The sequence below is a fragment of the Cynoglossus semilaevis genome, chromosome 19 (assembly GCF_000523025.1).
Source record: "Cynoglossus semilaevis isolate Cse_v1.0 chromosome 19, Cse_v1.0, whole genome shotgun sequence".
NCBI classification, from domain to species: Eukaryota; Metazoa; Chordata; class Actinopteri; order Pleuronectiformes; family Cynoglossidae; genus Cynoglossus; species Cynoglossus semilaevis.
Window position 1 is genome coordinate 11,080,726 of NC_024325.1, and position 20,631 is coordinate 11,101,356.

At 40.1% G+C, this 20,631-nt stretch overlaps 1 protein-coding gene across 1 annotated transcript in view; it reads left to right on the forward strand.

Moving 5' to 3' along the window:
- The window catches only part of stk32a (serine/threonine kinase 32A), a 34,647-nt gene that overhangs the window by 4,240 nt on the left and 9,776 nt on the right, over positions 1-20,631 (forward strand). The window contains exons 3-8 of the mRNA XM_008332925.3: positions 1,137-1,192; positions 2,123-2,274; positions 9,683-9,856; positions 15,663-15,700; positions 17,862-17,951; positions 19,241-19,344. Coding sequence (XP_008331147.1) covers positions 1,137-1,192; positions 2,123-2,274; positions 9,683-9,856; positions 15,663-15,700; positions 17,862-17,951; positions 19,241-19,344 — 614 coding nt within the window. The remainder of the gene's footprint in view (positions 1-1,136; positions 1,193-2,122; positions 2,275-9,682; positions 9,857-15,662; positions 15,701-17,861; positions 17,952-19,240; positions 19,345-20,631) is intronic.

Below are 20,631 nucleotides of genomic sequence, written 5' to 3' on the forward strand. Positions count from 1 at the left end.
GAGTGTTCTTTCTGGTTATAGAGTATTTTGGATGGCAAGTGAGTATATATACTGTATATATACTATGTGTGTGTGTATGTAGGTGTAGACATCATATAGCCTCCATCAGGGTACGCAGTATAAACACAGCAACACAGATATTGAGAAGAGGAAGTGCCAGTGACACATGACTAACAGAGCATAACATTAGCTGTCACATCCAATAGATCTAGTGACTCCAGGCAGAAGGTGTGTTCTTTGTGTGTGTGTGTGTATGTGTGTGTGTGCTGCGTGCTGGTTAAAAGGGGACACGCAAGTTTCCGGTGGACATGTCATGTGTTTGTTTGTCCTTCACGAAAAGACAAGAGCTGTACAAATGCGTATGGACGTGTTCAGATGAGCGCAGGGAGTGGGCACCAGCTGTTTTGTCATTAATAGGGAAAACCTTCTGTCCTGGTCGTCATGGCAGCAAGAAACAAACAGCCCCATTCGGTTCCAATTGGCGATAAATGCTGCTGAAGGATGGAGGAGAATGGGGAATTGTCAGTGTGTGTGTTTGTTTGTGTTGTAGATAAGAATGAGGGAGACATGAAGAAGGGCTGGAAGAACACCAGATGACACCAAGTGGCAGGAACCATAGTTGAAAGTCGTATTGACATTAGATGTCAATGAGCTGGGGTTTTTGGTTTCAGTGATAATTTTGATTATGTGGTAACAGTACGACTGTCAACTTTTATCTGATGGATCACAGTGTACAATAATTATCCTGAATGTGAAAATAAATAATTAACAATAATTATCCTGAATGTGAAAATAACAAATAACAGCAGGTGGATGTATGCGTTTCACACCTGATTTTATTTGGGACTAAACTATTAAATATCAAGAATACGTACATGCTGCTGTATAACTCATATTGTTATACAGTTGTTCATCTTCCTTATTTGTTAGTTGCAACTATCAAATGTCAATGAAGCCTTGTTAACAATATTAATCTGTGTCTGTCAACTTGTCAGCTGTTGAAGTTGAAGAACGAGAGTTCACACGCTGGGTGATTGTTTGGTTTTTTTAAGCCTTATGTTAAGCTGAAGTTTTAAATAGATTGGGTTGAATAACTTGTTCTTAACAATAACATTGTCTTTTCTCCTTTTTCATAGTCAACTTCGACCACTTCCAGATCTTGAGGGCTATAGGGAAAGGGAGTTTCGGAAAGGTAAATTCAAAGTGTTGCAGTTCACGGAATGGTCACCATGTTTCAAAAGATGTTACAGCAGAATGAAAAAACTGTGAACCGTGAATCGGTCTATGACACGGTGCCACGTGATCCCTGCATTTACAGTGTATTCATGCAATTACCTTATGTTACTCAAACAGGAAGTGACTTGAGTCATATTTCCTGACTCTTCCAAGGAGAAAAACCAACTGCATCGCTTGTACGTGTATACAGTGACACACACACGCACAGTTATGTGTACACAAGACTGTGTGCTCCACTAGATAAGCAGTCTAATCACAGTAGATGGCAAGCTGTTCAATGGAAGGAGTGATGTGATCAGGGTCTGGCTGATTAACCGTGCCAGCTGCTCCACAGATCACTCTCTTAGATAGCAGTAATCACTGGCTTATTGATGCTAGTTGCACAGACGCACACCACCTCAAATGAATATGGGATTTCACACTACGGCACTTTTTAAAATTCCAAACCTCCTCAGACATGCCAACACGTGGGGCGGGGGTGGGGGGGGTTGAGGAGGGGGTAATGATGCCTGTCCTGAGGCAGAACACCCAGATCATAACAGCTGTTATTTCCTGCATTCTGCTGCATTCACACACGTCAAACTCCGCACTTACTCTACATTCACTGAATGCTAATATGATGTCGTACGATCTGAGCCTCATTACCATCATGGTAGAGGATTGAGTTTGAGATCTCAGAGCATTAAAAGATTCTCGATGTTTCCTTACGGCCATGTAAGATTATTGCATTGTTGTGTCAACGTAATAAATCCTTAAACATCGAAGGTGGGTGAAGCAATAGGATGCAATTGTGTGCAATTTTTTTTCCGCATCAGACAAAAAAAAAGGTTCTTAAACTCATGTACTGGCTTAAAGCTCTAGTTTAACCCTGATGTTTACTTGTCAGGTCTGCATTGTGCAAAAGAAGGACACGAAGAAGATGTACGCCATGAAGTACATGAACAAGCTCAAATGCGTAGAACGGAACGAAGTGAGGAACGTCCTGAAGGAGCTGCAGATCATGCAGAACCTTGAACACCCATTTCTAGTCAACTTCTGGTAAGCGGCCTCGCTTAAGTCTTACAAATCTGCACTGAAGTACTGATGTCATTACCTATTGGTCATACGGCCAAGGGGAAATGTCTACATTTTTATCAATCCCACAAAATGTAAAACCGTCAGCCAGCTGTCTGGACACAACATTTCTTCACCCCATCATCTCACCTCGTGGAGTCGCTAAAAGGAAAATCTAGTTTGCTTACTGATCCGAGTTCAAGGTTTATGAACACAGCTCCCGTTCTGTGCCTCAGTAGAATAGTTGTAGCTTTGGCACATTTGAGGCCAGTGAGAGGTTTTCACTGTCACTCTACCAGCTGCAACATTCAAGTTGACAGCCCTCACATGTCAACTCAGCTCTGACCCTGCACAGGTGACTTGTTTTCCCCTGAAAAAGCTCTGACATAGCCTTCGATTTTATTCTTAAAAATCAATTAGTTTGGACTCAAAAATGGAACAATAGAAAATGAAGAAAGGCGTGGGTTTGGAATAGAACCTGAGCCTGTTTGTTCCTGTGTGAAAGTTCTATCAGAGTGAAGTAAGATGACTTGCAGTGTAGCCTACTTCATATTTTTTAAAGATGCTGGAACTTTTCCGGTGTCTGATGAATGAGGCTTGTTAATTTTCTTACTGAAATATGTAACAAGAATTGATGTACGGCACAGAAACCTTGTTCTTTTCTAAAGATGCAGTTTCACCATTTGGAGGCTATTTTATTTTTTATTCTAAGAATAGACAAAAAAAATAAAGAAGTGCAGCAGGCATACACACATGGCAGCATTTTAAACAAAAGCTGGCATTGAACTTCTTTTATTTCTTTTTTTTTTCCCTTGATTGCTTGCTGTTTCGGACAGAAAGAGGTTGGAAGTTAATGCTTTTGGCCGCATTAAAACCCTCCGGTGGGGTTGATGTGGTGCTTTGGTCAGCTTGGTGCCTGCTTTCCCTATTTCTGTCTCCCTGTCCTTACTGTGTTGACTTGGCATACGTTGATTGTCCTGAGGTAAGCCCTGAAGGTCAGTGATGCCTGATGTTTAAGTGGTGCACTGAGCCAAAGCCCCACGTAGAAAACTAGTTCTGTTCTCCTCCGGTGGCCTTGTAAGCCTTCTGTTTTCTTTTGTCATCTTCTAAGACTCCTCCTATTAATCTCTGTGTCCTCTGTCCTTCTCCATTCCCATCACCACCCATGGGCACAGTGTGCTTAACCCAAAAACAAAAAAACTTTACCACCAAGTGATTTCTCTAGAAAGTCTGACTTTGTGGCACCCTAGCCTCGGGCATCAAATGTCCAGTTTATTGATGTGCCTGCACTGGTGGTCTGGCCCATTGTGCCAGCTCTGCACAATGCCCCACTATGGAGACCCTGTCTTGGCACAAAGACAGATCCTCTCACATAATCTGAGAGTCAGGTAGAGGACGTGAGAGAGCAGCTAACATTCAAATCCAATACTGAAGAAAACAGCTTAAAATGAGAGGTTTGTTAAACATAGAAGTTGAGTGCAGCTCTGAGTGCAGCTCAACGACCAGGAAGGAAATGCTATTTTTTTTATTAAACAATACAGGATGTCCTCAGTTTACGACAACCTTGACCTACGGCATTTCATGGTAACGTCGCCATCTCCCTTAAATGTATTAAGAAAGTCTTCCTCCATCATTCTCAATGGTTGTTTTGACTCATGGCAAAAATCAAGTTACATCAACTGTAGGAACAGAACTCCCCCTGTCTTCTGTTTGTATCACTGCAATTGATTTTAAATCTGTAGCTTACTGTACATGGCTTCCTTTTCATATTAACCAGTATGTGTTGACTTCACTGCATACACAGCATTACTTAGTTATATATGAAGATGTATTATTACCATTAGGCCCAGCTTTTACTATGCATTAGTGTCTGCCACTGGGTATGAAATCAAAGAAAATGAAGGTTTGATTTATGCCATCAGTGAAATGCAGCCCCCGTTACACTATTCAGCCCAAATGGATAGAAGACATTGGTTGTTTTTTTTTTTAACCCTGTGGCAGTAAATCCTGAAATGGAAAGTGATGGAATATTCTGCTGTGACTAAGCTACCAGGGAAAAACAGCCCCAAGACCCCCCCCCCCCCAAAAAAAAAAACAAAAACAAAAAACATGACTTAGAACATAAGTGAATCATCAGAGCATCTTTATCTGGATAGATACAGCTTTGGGCTTTTTATTCCCTTTTTCTTTTTACCTTTACACATCATCACAGTTCTTAGTTCAAGGATTTCTATAGGACCCTTCAACCATGAAGTCACACACGTCTAAATGGAGGGATGATGTAAGCTGCTTTTGTAACAAATGTTGAACTGCTTAGAGGAAAAACATGAAGTAGAGGTCTGAAGAGGCTTCACAGAAGCACTCTTCTACTCTGTTAATGTTCAGTCTTAGTGCATTTCTTTGTTTCCCCTCGTACAGTGTGAATAATAATGATATAATAGTGAAAGACACGTCGCACAGAGTAGCTGTTTAGAGGTGAAGTTCACACGTGCGTAGAGTTTGAATGTAGCTAGCTAAAATGAATCTAATTCCACGTACCAATAATATAAGACAGCCGTCGGCAACCATCACCAGTGTGTCATTCACAACAATACGTGAAATTTATATACCTGGAATTTTATTTCATCCAAAAACCCTTAAACGATCATATTTTAAAGATATGGTTTATTAATAGCAGGGGCTTTTAAATTATACATGGCTGCTATTTCAACACACTGAAAACAAATGGACTGGGAGGAAACGGCAAAAACAGAGACCAGAGTGGATCAGAACTGTATCATATCAGAATGAAGAAGCCACATCAACATTTTAAAGACATGGACCAACAGTAGGTGGCGCTACAACTAATGGACAGATGCCGACCAGTCAGTGTGATCCCCGGCCCATCTCTGCTTGGCTGAGCGTTATCTGGGTTAAACTACTGCAAAAACACAGAACTGGAACACCGGTACCTCCTCTTCTTTAGTGATGTTGCCTTTGTCACTGCATCTGAATCGAGGGTCTCTAGGAATGTGGGCAGAAGGTCGAACTGTCACTTAAACTCAAGAAACCCAGCCACAAGTAAAGCTGGGTTTGTTGTTAGTGGCAGGTTTTTAATAAGATCATAGAATGACAAAGGCGACCGACCCCCACCATACAGTAAGTAGTCCAAAATGCTCATAGTATTACGAATGTCTACATTTAAAGGTAGTTTGGTGTTATATTTGAAAAATGAAACAGCATCTTTGGCAACACTGCAGACATCACAGACCGTCCACAAAGCAGCAGCAGAAATACAAATTTGAAATGAAATGAAATTCAATTAATTGGATTTTTAAAATTTGAAAAGAAAATCTTCGCTCACCTGCTGAAAATGACTGCATTAATAATTCATGATCCACTCCACATATGCATAAATCAAAACCTTAGTAGGCCGTGTGTGTGTCTGTGTGTATTTTTCATGAGGAGCCATCTTTGCAATCTGCAGACAGTGTGGATGTAGTAGAGAGAGAAGTGAGCAGTCAGTCATGAGGTCAAAAACACGATGACATCAGTCTGTCAGAGCAGACACCAAGTCATCAGGACTTTCATTTACCCTTTTAACAGTCAAACACCAACCTGCTCAGATTCCTCACAGGGTCACGACTTCCTCGGTCCTCCTCTTATCTCAGCAGAAACACAACTCAAAATTTAAAAATCACAGTATCTTATATGTTTCCTTTCATTGCGTGGCCTTACGTGGTATGTATGGTAAGTGTTACCTTTGAAAGAGGGGGAAATGAAGTCTTTTCGGTGAGGGAGGACACCCTGCTATTACCCCTCCAGCCACAGTGGTTTCTGGAGACCTCCATTACTGAAGTGGCCTGTGGTGTCGTAGCCTCTAAAAGCTCCACGCAGGAAGCTCTCCCATCAGGCTGACTGCCTGGAGGCCACAGAGAGGTCACATTGTAATGCATGTGTGTCAAAGCAGAAAAAGACACACAAAAAAAGAGTGAAAAAAGGAACGAAGAGAGGAAAAAAGAGCCATGACGTACTTATCTCCAGCCCGGCTGCTCTTCATCAGCAGAGGCTGCTAATGGATGCTTGAGAACTTGTTTGTTCTCTTCTCTCGCTCGCCGTCTTTTTGGTGCTCACTGCAGATTTTTTTTTCCCACTACAGAAACATCTTAGTCACTGCACACTGAAAGAAAACTAATTCACACTAACACAGATACATTTACAAATTCATGCCCGTAGACTGTCTCGGTCAGAGAATTTTTTTTTTGGTCAGACATATCGCTTGTCAGAATGTCTCGGTCAGAGAATTTTTTTTTTTGGTCAGACATATCGCTTGTTCAAATACTCATTTATTCTAGTCAAACCTAAGAAGATGATCAATTAACTGTAGATTCAGACAGGTGGCGTTGTAACCAAGTCAGAGTGAGAGAAACAATGTTTTAATATTGTGGAATAGTATATATATATATAATTATAATTATAATATAATTATATATAATTCAGGTGTTGTAGATAAAAGTTGACAATTTCTTTGCATGAAATTTACAATACAATACGCTGAGGAAAGTTTTAGGGCTGTTTAATCCAAACAATACGGCAGTTTGCTCCAACAACAGCCTGCGGTAAAATGATGTCTGGTAGTTTTTCACCCAACAGTAATTCGATTGTTCAGTGTCTACAGCCAGATCAGGCTGCCGGCCCACTTTATGTTCATCACAAACCATGTCAGAGACTGTGCTGAGTTGTGTCTGAGGAGAAATCGTCCCAGACTCAATGATTGGCCAAAGACTGGAGTCAATTTGTTGAGGTGTTTTGGATAGAAAATACAGGTGCTTAAGGTAAACAGTAAAAAACAAACCCCAACGGTCTCGTATAAATCGGTTCTTTGGACAGAAGCATTTGTTGGCTTAAGTTTAGTTCAGGTTTAAATGGTATTTTCTGGTGTTTTACAGCAGTAACGCTTCTGTGAAGTTGTTTTTCTGCCTTTTCTTTTTTGTCCTCTCCCTTGTTATCGGTTCACGGTGGTAAGAACAAAGTATTAGGTCTTATTTCTAATTGATCCTGGATCTTGTTTTGCCTTATTCTGGCCATTGACCTCAACATTAATGCCTACAGTGTCAGTCGACTGTCAGCCGTGGACTCACTAACTGTCCCGCGCTCAGTGAAGCTGGTCTGACGCAAACCTGGCGTATGTTACTTCTATATTACAAAGAAGTAACTATAAGTAAGATTTTTCTTCATTTTCTTTTTATAGTATTTTTGTAAATGTTTTCTGACAGCAGCACATGGAATTCTTCTCACCCTACTGTTTGCTCTTATGTAGTGTTAGGTGATATTTACACAAATACCACAAATACGCTCTGGGAAACCAATGTACAGGGGGAGAGTGATGTCAGGGAGGAAAGTGGAGAAGAGAAAATGAGCCGTGAGGCGGCTTAATCAAGATTAATAGACTTGGGTTGAAATGGATTCCATCCAACTCTCAGTCTAAGCTCTGCAGGTCACATTTATAACCACTGAACGCCTGCTGTTCTAAACGCAGTATTGCAGTTTTCAGCAGGGCCTGGGGGTATATTAGGTTATCATGGTATGGGGTCATGAATAATTTAAAAACATTTGGCTGCATTAAGTATTTTGGAGTTACAAAAATGCATTGCAGCGAGTGACTCCTGTCTCCCACTTTATCATCAGTGCTGCCGATTGCTGATGATTTTCTCTGCAAGTGTTGGCTACTCCAGCCATGATGCCTATAATTGGTGCCATTTGTAGCAGAGTAGCTGTTAACACAATCATTATAATCCCCACCCAGACCGCCCCATTGAATGTCTGGCCAATTACAACCAGCAGGGTCCACATGTCAGAGGTTGTACCAACATTGGCTAAAAAATAAATAAACAAACAACGGTGGAAATAAACAGAAAAAAACAGGGCAGGTCCGTGTGAGTGCATGTGTGACTTTGTCAATGCATGCCTTTTCAGAACAGACGTGTCCTTGATAGTTTCTCCTCACTCAGAGCCAATCTCAGGTTAATGTTCTCAGCATTTTCTGAGCCTCAGCAGACAGCTTGGAGTCGGCTCAATCAATCACATTTCACTGTACGCAGAAAAACGACTTCGCAGATCCATTAGTGAGGGATTAGGCCACGAGAAACACTTTCAAATTCTCTGTCATTGGTGACAAAAGTGTAGCCACTGTGCTGAAATCACATAATACATGGGCTGACTCCACAGGGAGGACAAATATGGCATGTGACGTTGGACCGAGCAGGACTTAGAAACGAGCCAGAAAATCTTGGCCAGTGCATTTTTTAATTCCTCTCCATCTTTTGGACCAGCTTCGTGGTGGAAAAACTAATTAGCTCATTGTTTTTTGGTGGGGCGGGGGGGAGGGGAGTATCATTGAGTGGGGTGGGGGTAGTTGTGCAGCGGCTGGATGCTGAGCATGTTGAAATCAATGACGATTTGTGCAACAGCTTCTTAAATGGCAACACAGCCAGCTGCATACTGATAAACAATGGAAGTGTACGACCGACTGATGAACGGCAGCACGGCAACATCCTGCACACACTAGTGGAATACTGATAGTACACAGGTACAGTGTGTACTGAAACAGAATTAAGGTGAAGGTGGAACACTTCCCAAAGTTGAGGCTCAGTCTCAGAGGAGACGCCAGACTAACATGGAAGGTATAAAAATAGCATTGGTCCCATTTTAAAAGTGGTAAATAGTCTGATGGGAAACTTCTACCTGAAATCACAGAGTGATTCTTGATATAACAGCTACTACTGCAGATCCTAATGCCACCGATCCATGCAATGAGAGTTACAAATCGCCAATCAACAATTAAAAATATTTGTTAATGACGTATTTATTTACAATTATTTTATTATAATAATTTTAATGGTGACATAGGACAAAGGGTCAGGATATTCAGATCCTGACCCTTTGTCCTTAATACTACATCTCATGTTTCTGTAGTTTTGCAGGAGGTCTTCATATCCAGGTGAATAATCCAAACAGAAATGGGTAGAAGATGAACAGAAAACCTTCACGTTGCTGAAAGCATCAATCAAAAATATTCATATTTGTTTTTTTTACTTTTTAACTTTATTCCTGTAAGGGAAGATTTTTTTTCTTTTCACAGAGAACTTCTGACTGTCAGTCTGACAAATGGCTTTGTTGTATTTTGTCCCTTCTGTAATTTTTCATTACTGACTTGTCATTTGTCATTTGTGAATGTCATACAACATTGTCAATCTCCAGTTCACCCTGCTGGCTCTTCTTTAAAACTTCTTCAAGTTTCAAGTCTGTTTTTTTACCTTTATGTTTTAAATCTTTAACTCTTTTCCTCCCTGTCTCATCAGCCTCCAGGGTGATCTGACAAATATTTGGTTTCTTTTTGGGGTTCCTTCTGCAGGTATTCCTTCCAGGATGAGGAGGACATGTTCATGGTGGTAGACCTGCTCCTGGGAGGAGACCTGCGCTACCACCTCCAGCAGAACGTCCATTTCTCTGAGAGCATTGTCAAACTCTACGTCTGTGAACTAGCCTTGGCTCTTGGGTATCTTCGCTCTAAACGCATCATACACAGGTGAGACCTTTTGACTTTGGCGATTGAATTGGCGATAATAAATTAATATTAATATTGAAAATATATTCATATTATTAATGTTACTTAAAATTATTTTCTGCACTAGACTATACTACTACTATCTACTGCTATAATCTAAAATAATAATTATTTTATTTTAATATTCAGTGGCCTCAAATGGTTGGACTGTATTATTCATTTAAATCGATTGCTATTTTACTGCTGATGAGGGCAGACGTGCAGGTGTTGAAGATGTTTGTTTAGATGAAATCAACATCTTTTCAATCTGCATCCCCCGCCAACATACCCGTGGCTCATCTCTATGGAAATTGAATTTGTGAATCACTGACGTGGTCACGTTGACTTTGGAGCAAGGAGTGGAAAAGGCTAGAAACCCAACAAGAGGTCATGTGCGTATATATATGACCGTTGTGTCCATTTTAATTTGACTCATCTTGTTTAACTTTTTTTCCTTCATCAGCATAATTCTTTTTTAACTTATTTCAAATAATTGGATAAAAACAAAGCTGACCTGCCTAAATCAGGGAAAGGTTGAATGTGGTTTTTGCAGTGGTTAACAAAATATTAAAAGATTATGAATGAGTAACTTTTTAACAAGGAGTGAAGTTTAACAGAACTCTATATTCAGTGTTAGTTTTTACCACCGTGAGCAAATATGAGCATTCCCAGGAGAGCCAGAGTGGTTGTCAACAGTAGTTAGGTCAGTGTGATAGAGTCTGAATGGAAAATGTCGAAAAGGAAAATGTTATCAAGGGATAAACAGAAGGCTCTCAGCATCACTGTATGTGTATGGCTTAGCAAAATGTAATTGATCGGAGGTGACGATGTGACCTCTGGTCAATTGTTATTGTTTTCTCCAGTTCTCCAATGAAAAAAGGACAAGACATAGAGTTGTTAAGCTGTAAAAAGCAAACAATGACAACCAACCAACCGAATAATCAACGAACCGACCAAAAAAAAATCCAACTAACTAAAACAGTGCATTTGTGGTTCTCTGTCTTAGAAAACATTTTCATCTGGACCTGTGCAGATTGTTGTCTGTTTTTAATGTCAGTCAGCTGTGCCTCTGTGGTTTTTAACGCTCGCCTCCCTGTGGCCACGACAGTGGAATCAATTAGACGACGCCTTCAGAGGTTTCTCTAAACAGATGGAAACATGCGATGTTTCTTACATGCAATTGGAATGTGTTTGTCTGTGGTTGTGAGGCAGGTGCCTTGGTTTCTCTCAGCCCCGGTCTCATTGACATCAGCATCTGTTATCACTTATGACTGAACCCTCAGTAGATTTCTCTGCCCCTGGAGGTCTTACAGTGGAAAGACTGGTAAGGTCTTTTGGTACATCATGCCTAGTCCTTCTGGTTTCCACTCATGGTCCAAATCATTGTGTTAATGGGAAATTGACCTTAGCTACGGGTGTGAAATAATGTGGTCCTGAAACAAACCAAAAATCATCTATGGTTTTACATCTACTCTTGGAAGCATCCTTTTAGCCACTGACTCTCTTTGGCTTGTCCTGATCTATTTTTTATCCCACTTTTCTCTTCCCATGTTCACACACAGACAAAAGGAAAGTGAGTTTTATGTGGTTGTGGCAGAAACTGTGCTCCAAATAATTGATTTGCCTTATCATCCCTTACTCGTCGTCTGCTTATAGCTGCCAACAAAGCAATGCTCTTAATTAAGCTATCTGGTACAAATAAATGTGAAAGAATGGTCCCGGTGGGTTACTGTGATACTGAGTTAATGCTGCCGCACTGTGAGGAAGTCGTTACTTTGACTTTTTATCAGCCTAGTTTGTCAGGTCTTCAAGTTAGAAATTCTCGTATCCATAAAGTGTGTTAATGTTTTATTTTTATTTTTTTATTTTAAAAGAACCAAGAGTGAGCAGAGGAAAGGGAGATCCATTTTACACCCATATTTAATGAATGCAGATGAAGGCACCAGCTGAGGCCACCTCCTCCCTCTAGTCCACATTTCCTACCATTAAATTGGAAATGATCATGGCTGAAAATCTCCCACTGCTCCATACGGCCTGCACCACCACATCACTAACAGGGGAATGGAGGACTGGTTTTCCAGCACGTTTGCTCCACACAGATTTCTGGATGGGAAAGTTTAAATCACTCGCTTCTCTACAGCAGAGACCGAGCACAAGGGATTTGGCAGAGCAGTGGAGCAGTGGAGGAGTTGAGTTGATCAAACGGTGACTGAGAATCTAACAGCTACATAGGTGGTTTCTCATGCGAGTTTTTGGAACCACACAGCCTTCTTTTCTCTCCTCCACATTAAGCCAGACATTGTCCAAGATTTACATCCAAAGTGGTTCGAGAAATGATGGATAAACGCACACGCAGCCATCCAACAGAACTGCAGAGTAAGAATCCTTACGTTGTCGAAAATGTCTCCATTAATCATCAATCCAAAGTCAGTTGGAGCTTCTGCCTTTGAACCTGAACTTAAAGCCACAGAGAGTAATGATACCAACGAAAAAAATGCTGTTCTCTCCCTCTGTGTGTGTGTGTGTGTGTGTGTGTGTGAAGACATAATATTCTTTGAGTGTTTGATCTCTTGATCCTTTCTCATGGAAGTGAGACAGAATCTTTAATGGCTCCTCATTAAAATGCTCTGAGAAATAGAAGAGAACTTTGAAATAACTCTCTTTTAAACCTCAGTCAGAGTTGTAACAACCCAGGTGTGAGGGCAGGTCAGAAACTGGAACGTAAGTTGACAAATTGAAAAGAAATGTTCATTTTTATAACAATAGCAGCATATCCTATATATACATTTAAAGTATTTTTTTTATTAGGAAAGTATTTTAATTCTGGAGAAGGTTTTTGTCAAAAGGTCTCTGATTGGCCCGCCTGCAGTCCAGATTTTTACCCTATTCAAAATATGAGTGCACTATTCAGGGTCGGATAGAGGAAGTGTATCATTCTTTTTTTTCTCTTCAAAGTGTGTGGCCTTGTGGTCACTTGACCAGTGTGTTTCTCCGTATGTGTGTGTAAAAGAAAGAGAGAGAGGGAGAGAGAGAGAGAGAGCCTATCTCAGGTGTGCTGGCCGCTCCAGTGTCATGACGGTGTCGTATGTCCAGGTACAGGGCTCAGTTACTTCCCTGCCTTTGATAGAAGGCTGTAATGAGGCCATTAGATGCTGCTAATAGCTTGTTGGGTCAGTCAACCGAGAGAAAAGTCGAGGGGATCAATTTGCACTGATCTTTTCCAGACCTTCACCACCGTCCTTCCATTCTCACCACCTTCTGTCGTCTATCACTCACTTCTCCCCAGTCACTTTGCTTTTCACTCTCCTTTTTTTTAGCTCCTATAATATATATTTATTTTGTCTATTCAATATAGTACCAAAGCGACCTTTGACCCCACTTACTCTCCATAACCTGTCATTCCCAGGAGCTTTTTATCCTATGACGAATAAATAACTCAGTTCCCTTTTACCCTCTTGATCTCCCATCTCCACACATTCACCCCCCCACCCTCCTCCACCCCCTTCATATGAATTTTAAATATTTTATATTCTACTTTATATTCCCCTCATTTCCAATCGCTCTCTCTCCGATTTTCTCATTCCCTGTAAGATGCTTTTGATTACCATAAGGTCATTCTACTACAGTGAGAGAAGGGGGGAGAGAATGGGGGTGAGGACTCAGCAGTGGTCACAGTATGGATGAAAATGGGCAGAACCCAAAACCAAAGAAAAATGACATCTTTAACTATGGCGCCATCTATATGTATATATGGTATTGCAGGTTCAGAAACACTATATATATATAATTTATTTACATATATAGACGTTGATCATTTATATCTATACATGCATTGAAAGTGAATATTTTAGTTACTACTATAACATATAAACTATCATCAAGTTGATATAAATATTATAATACACACCTAATGACCAATCATGGTGATAGTCAGTGCTACAGAAGACTGACTGGGCAATTTGGCAAACGCAAACTGTTTACTTTCTGAGTCCAAACAGATACTTTTGCAAAACTGAAGTAACTTTACATCAACATGGTAAAAGACATTTTTGGCCCAGTCTTCAGTCCAGTTCTACTACACTTGTGTTTCAGCGTTGTAGTGCTATTTTGTTTCATCATTTGTCTCTACATAATTCCCCTTGTTATGTCATGAACTTCTTACTCACAAAGTTGACTTGGTAATTGCTGTACAAATGTCTGTATGTACGGTCTCCTCGTCTTTGCACCACTTCCTAATTAGACTCACTGCCCGGCCGTCTTTGTTCAGACTGCGGCCTCTTCTTGTTCTGCTGCTTACAAGTCGCTGCATGGCATTTAAATACTGTAGGCGTCGTTGTTCTCACTTAGCAAAGCTGCGCTTTGAGGCAAATGTCAGCTAATTAAGCTTTACACGACTGACCTTTCTCACCCCCCACCTGAGCCTGCACCACTGATCTGCATCGACCTCCCAGACCTGAGCTGTATGCTCTACTACAGGTGGTCTTTTTCTCTTTAAGTGTGGAAATACAAAAACACACACACACACAATTTGAAAAAAAAAATCCCAAGTCAGCTTGGCCTTTGATGTGTTAAAACAGCTGAGTTCCTACAGGGCGGCAGACGTAATTAGAGCAGACACTGGGTGTCAGCTGAGACTACCACAATATACTGTGTGTGTGTGTGTGTGTGTGTGAGTGTGTGTGTGTGTGCAGAGCACAGCTCCTTACTGTTGTCATGTCTTCTGACCTAACAAGCATTTATGTGTCCTGATGCAGAATGTGCACTTTTACCCTGGTTCACCTCAGACAGCACGTCAGAGAGTTCAAATAAATAACTGTCTTACATTTCTTTGAAGCACTTCAACTAAACAGGATCTAAACTGCTTTAAAATCCAGTCAAAAGGCAGTAAAACTCTAACCACGGAGATCGTCAGACTAATAAAAATTCATCATCTCATCAGTTCAGAGAAGTTGTCAGACTGTGTGAAGATCTGAGGGAACAGAGAGAGAATCCTGGAACACTTCGTACCTCGACTGTGTGTCGGCCTGCTGCCGCATTAAACATCACAAAGTCCTGACAACAGAAACAGTGCTTTTTACAGTCCATGTCCCAGGAACAGCTCAGTGTGTCAGGTTCTAGCACTGGCCAACATGTGTGTGTGTCTCAGCATTAAAGGAGTGTAAATTAAAAATATATAAATTCATACGGGCATATATTCTATATTTTTCATATATTTTTGATATAATAATAAACAACACATTGAATATGTGTTTTTTATTATTGTGTTTTTTATTAAAACATAAGGAAAAAACTTAATGTTCAAAAACACAGTATCAAATGCTCTTTGGTTAGTGTTCAGGGCTTATTGAGAGATGATCACAGGTTTGAATCCAGCAAGAAACAAAAATAAAAAATCTCTCCCTCCTTCATTGCTCCCCAAGAATGGGTTGAAGGAAGAAAACAAAAAAAGTTTTCATCTTCTTCTCTTATTGGTCCTACTCTTTATTTATTTTTGTTAATCAGTCCATTTATTCAAAAAACAGAAAACCCAACAGGTGGTGATAAATAAGTACAGGCCGTGGAGACAGCTTCATCTTACACCTGTCTCCCCTCTCCGGTGTCTCACCCTGTCCCACAGCTTTACCAGCTGCTCGGTGCAACTCCCACCATTCATTTTTGTTTTTTAAACTGTTTTAGAAAGACTGTGATATAGCTATTTTGACAGCCCCAATTAAAATATATATATTTTTATATATATATTTCTATACTTTATTCATATTTTGTTGTTTGGTTGTGTTTGTCATTTCAGAGACATCAAACCTGACAACATACTACTGGATGAGCATGGTAAGAAGCCCCTCTCTGTACTGCATGTTCTGTACTGTACTGTACTGTATTGTACTGTACTGTATGTAGTATAACTGCTTTGTTGGAGTGTTTTTTTGTAGTGTTGAAGGCTGCAATTAAAAAAAAAACTAAAATGAATTTACATGCAGACCTCACTTGACTCCACATCAAACATTCAAGTCTCGACTACTTCTGACTGAAGTTCCAATCAAACTCTGAACCTGTGGGAGTTCTCGCAGCAAACATCAAAGCAGCTCCAGCGCTCGGAGGCAGGATTCACGGTCGCTGCCTCGATGGGCCCTGAAGCAGAACGCAACCTTTATATTAATTTATTTTATAAAGGGAAGCAAGGAGACGGAGAGGAATCTTTTAGTCTGCCGTGGTTTCAGCACAGGGTGATGTGTTTTTGCACATCAATTTCTCTTTTTTCAATCAAATGGGTATTGAATGAACAGTATCAGTAGGAATATGGACCAGAACAACAATAGAGATGGAAGATATGGATCAAAACAAGGCTCGGGTTGTGTTAGCATACTGTTGATTTCTCAATTTATACAAATTCATTTACTGTAATTTAAGGCTTAACACTAGAATGAAAAGTCAAAAAGTCCAAGAACTGTGACACCTAAAAGACTTTTCTTTAGTTATCACAATTCAAAAAAAATGTTCTCAGGAAAATCTTTCTGTAAAGACTAACAAACCAGCAGTCCACAGACCAAGACAAGGAGGAGGAAACTGATGAGCTAACACTTCACAGGAGAGAAAATGTGTGTGTTTGGTTTTGTTTGTGAGTTTCGGTTTGTGTGTGTGTGCGCGTGTGAACATTATTTCAAACTCTACAAGCTTTGCTCCTCCTGCCCACGCTGACGGAGGGCAATTAGGTTCTGCGCACTTTGTCGATTTTGCAACCTGGAATAGCCTTGTGTTCCTCTGGGAGCTGTTTCATCTCCAGAAGAACAATTTACTGCACAGATGTGAGAATTTACTTTTTATAAAAAGAGATGCCTTTTATGTTAAGTTTTTTTTTGTTTTGTTTTTTGAGGAAATGTCCCATTAGAGCAGCCGTTGTTGTTGTGATAAAAGCAACAGAAGTAACTTTCAGTAATTTCAAACAGAACAATCTCTTTGGGTTTCTTGTCACTACTATGATATACAAATGTCACATTATAGCTGTTCAACAGTTATACACCTGGATAAGTAGCATTAGCATTAGCAGGGCATATCCACTGGATTATTAATATGGAAACAAGGATCTGAGAGAAGGAAAATAGATATTTATAGCTGAATATGTTGTAACAAAACTAGTGACATAATTAAACCTAACTAAATGAACTTAGTTTTACAGAAGGCTTCAGAACTGAAGGCTGCCTACAAAAAAACATTTGAGTGGTTTACATAGCATGAATTTTGGGCAGAATTTTCTAAACAATCTTAATTTTTTAAAAACAACTTTTTGTCTAGGCCCTGAATCTATCATCATGTAGTGGTTGTATGCTCCATCCGTTTTCTCTACTCCCATCCTAAATATGTCTAAGTCTGAGACAAAGGAGAGAGAGAGAGAGAGAGAGACTAAAGAGGATATGATTCTTTTTTATACCCAGCTTTGTTCTGGGGCTTATCTTTCAGCCACAGTGTCTTTGAATAAACAACTGTTCTTTGTTCACTCCTACCACTATTTCTAAATATGCAAAGAATACATTTTAATTTTATGTACAATATGACGTGCTGACTTACTGTGAGAGTCTGTGTCAGTGGGGTTGTTTTTTGGGGGGAGGTGGGGCAAATCCTTTCATGCAAGCAATCACTGCGGCAAAAAGTCTCCTCTTCTGTTTCGTTCTCTCAGTCTGACAAAGACACACACACACACACACACCTCATTAGTGTGTGCTCACCGTGCATGGCAAAGATTCTGGGCCATCCTGCAGCACGGTGAGACACAGGTCAGCGATTTGACTTTGAAAAAGACCCAGTCTGTTCCTCTACCTCTGTCACAGCGTCAGGACATCCCTGCAGCCGCCTCTCCTTTGATTAGAGTGATAAAAAAAAAAAACCTTCTACAAGTAGTACTATATTACTGCGATTATTGTTTTACCATTGGCAGTAAACAGTACAAATACTGTAAGATGTTTGAAAGCATCTGTAACATTGTGGTATTTTCCAGGCCACGTCCATCTCACTGACTTCAACATTGCAGCGATTGTCAAAGAGGACCTGAAGGCCACGTCCATCGCTGGGACCAAGCCGTACATGGGTGAGAAATGTTTGATCAGGGCTAGGGCTCCGATTAGATGAAACATTCAAGTCCAACACCAGGATCAGCTGCCTACAAATACACAATATCACAACAAAGGGCAAAAGTAGACTGTGGTCACACTCACTGTTTGTATCTGTCTTATTACTGCAGCATTATTAACTGTAAAACTGCATTTATATAACGGCTAAAACGATTAAACACAGCGTAGTATATGGAATATTTACTAAATAAAACACAGAAACAAGTTTTGGGTTTTTTGTCTTTTTTAGCCCATCTTTATTTATATTCCTCACAGCTCTGCCTTTTTTCTTTTTTAGCCCAGCTTTATTTATATTCCTCACAGCTCTGCCTACATGCAGTGATTGATTTGATTTCAAGTAGAACAAACAGGAGGTAACATGAGTCTGCGGAGCTAAGATTTATGAGCTCTTAGATTTTGTTTAATTTGATTTCCAAACACACACACACACGAGTAGATTTGGTCCATTTCCTGTACTGTACTGTATGTGCGGTTTCTGCTCTTTTGTATTTTGTGAATACAGATTTTTATGCCCTCAGTCCTCAATTACAGGGACCCAGTCCTCCCAGTCAGACGGAGACAAATGTGTGATTTAGCATGTCCCGCTTTTTTTTTTATTGTTTTTACTGGATGAGTCATGAAAATAAATTTCCAGCATTTGGAACAAGATTACAGCTCTTTTGCCATGATAGAAGATTAAATTTCAGTGAGTGAATATTTAGAAAAATAATAAGGATTTGGACGTTTGGACACACCCAGGAGCTGATTCATCAATTACTACAAAAATTGCTATTGAGGCAATTCACACAAAGCAATACATGCAGAAAGATGATTTATTTCCTCATAATTGCAGGATAATGTTTTAATTATTTCCACTCAGCTCACAGTATGCAGCTAGTAATTATAAATTAATTAAATTTTTAATTAAAAATTAATTAATTTTGAATGATATAACAAGCACATCACCAAAAGTTAAATAGGGTGAAGAATTAAAAAAAAAAAAGATTAAACATAAAAAACCCACATTTCTCCACATGCATTTTCAAAGGTCATTGACTGGAGAACAAATCACAGATCAGTGCCAGATAATCTAAAAAGTTTCCAGTGGAACAGAGAGGTCATCTGGGTAGACCCTGTATAGATCACTGAGTATATTTAAATGTGTCTAAAGTTGGTCTTCTGTGAAATCTATCAGGCTCTGAAGAAAAGAAATGATGTTTTTCTCTGACATTTTCCAGATTTGTTTTCCTTGTTTCTATCAATCTAGCTCCGGAGCTTTTCCAAACATTCGAGGGCGCCCACCCCGGCTACTCCTTCTCTGTGGACTGGTGGTCACTGGGCATCACTGCGTACGAGCTCCTGAGAGGACAGGTAATGGACAGTGAGTGTAGTGTCAGCGTGTCCACGTCTCTGCACTAACATCAGTGTGACCCGCTGCACTCCACTCTAGTGAATAATACATGTGACACATCCAATCGGGTGCTGGGAAACTTCTATCAGAGCAAAAACAGAAAAACAGCCAAGCCTCCAGGCTGGACAGAGCAGAACAACAGGAGGGTGACGCTGTAAATGAATTTTACATCTAGGTCATGGGTTGGGTTGAATCAATGCCTATGTTGTTGTAATTGAATTCTGGAAAATATTAATAATTAAGTTTCCTTCAAAGGCGTGTGGTTCTAGAGCCAAAGGAAGAAAATAGCATTAGTTCGTGAGCTTTAGTTTGGAGGGCTGTGCATTGTCGGACTCTAGGAGCCATAACACATCTTATATTTCAGCATGATGATGATCCTGCATTCTACCTCAACCTCCGACTGACAAGGACAGACGACTCGTGAAACTGATCTGGAGCTGATTAAAAATCACCCTGACGTCATTTCCTACACTATTTCACAAATAACCTTTCTAAACTGCCAGCTGTTCAGAAAAGATGATTCAGAACTTGGTCCAATCACAGGGCTCAGGTCTTAATTGTCAAGCACTCTTCAACCATCGACACAATCAGAGTTGCTGTAAAGCAAGAAAAGATTGACGTAAAAAAAAATCACTTCAAGTTGTCTCAAATCTCACATCAGCCTTGGTTATTCTGCGTAACGCTGCTATTTTTTACCCTGGTTTTCTTTTTACTTCTTTTACTGTATAATAATAATATACTGCAAACAGCTAGTACAATTTTGACTGTAATCTTAAATGCCCAAATAAAGCATTTTAATAATTAAAAAAATAGCAGGTCAAGAGCAAAATTATTATTGACATAATAATAGTCACGGACCAGGTTTTTACAGGCTAAAAAAAGAGGCCCCGGGCCAGGAGTTTGACACCCCTGCCCTTTTTGTTTGTTTTTCTTCTTTCGCTGAAGGCCATATTTAAACTCTGTTGATGCAGCGTAAAGCATGATATGTATGCTGTAGTCACAACTCCTTGATGTCTAGAATTTTTCCGGTGTCAGCACCATTCTTTACAACTCCAGGGAGCTTTTCATCCGTTCTCTGTGCTTCACGTTGTCTTTTTCTCTTTGCTAAGCATCACCACAGTCATCACTACAGCCTTCTTCTGCCAACCCTCACAGCTTTCTGTCTGGACACTGTCAGTACACTCCAGCTGAATTTCACTGCTCGCATCCACCCCTGCTTTTAAACCCTTTTGCATCATCTCTGACTT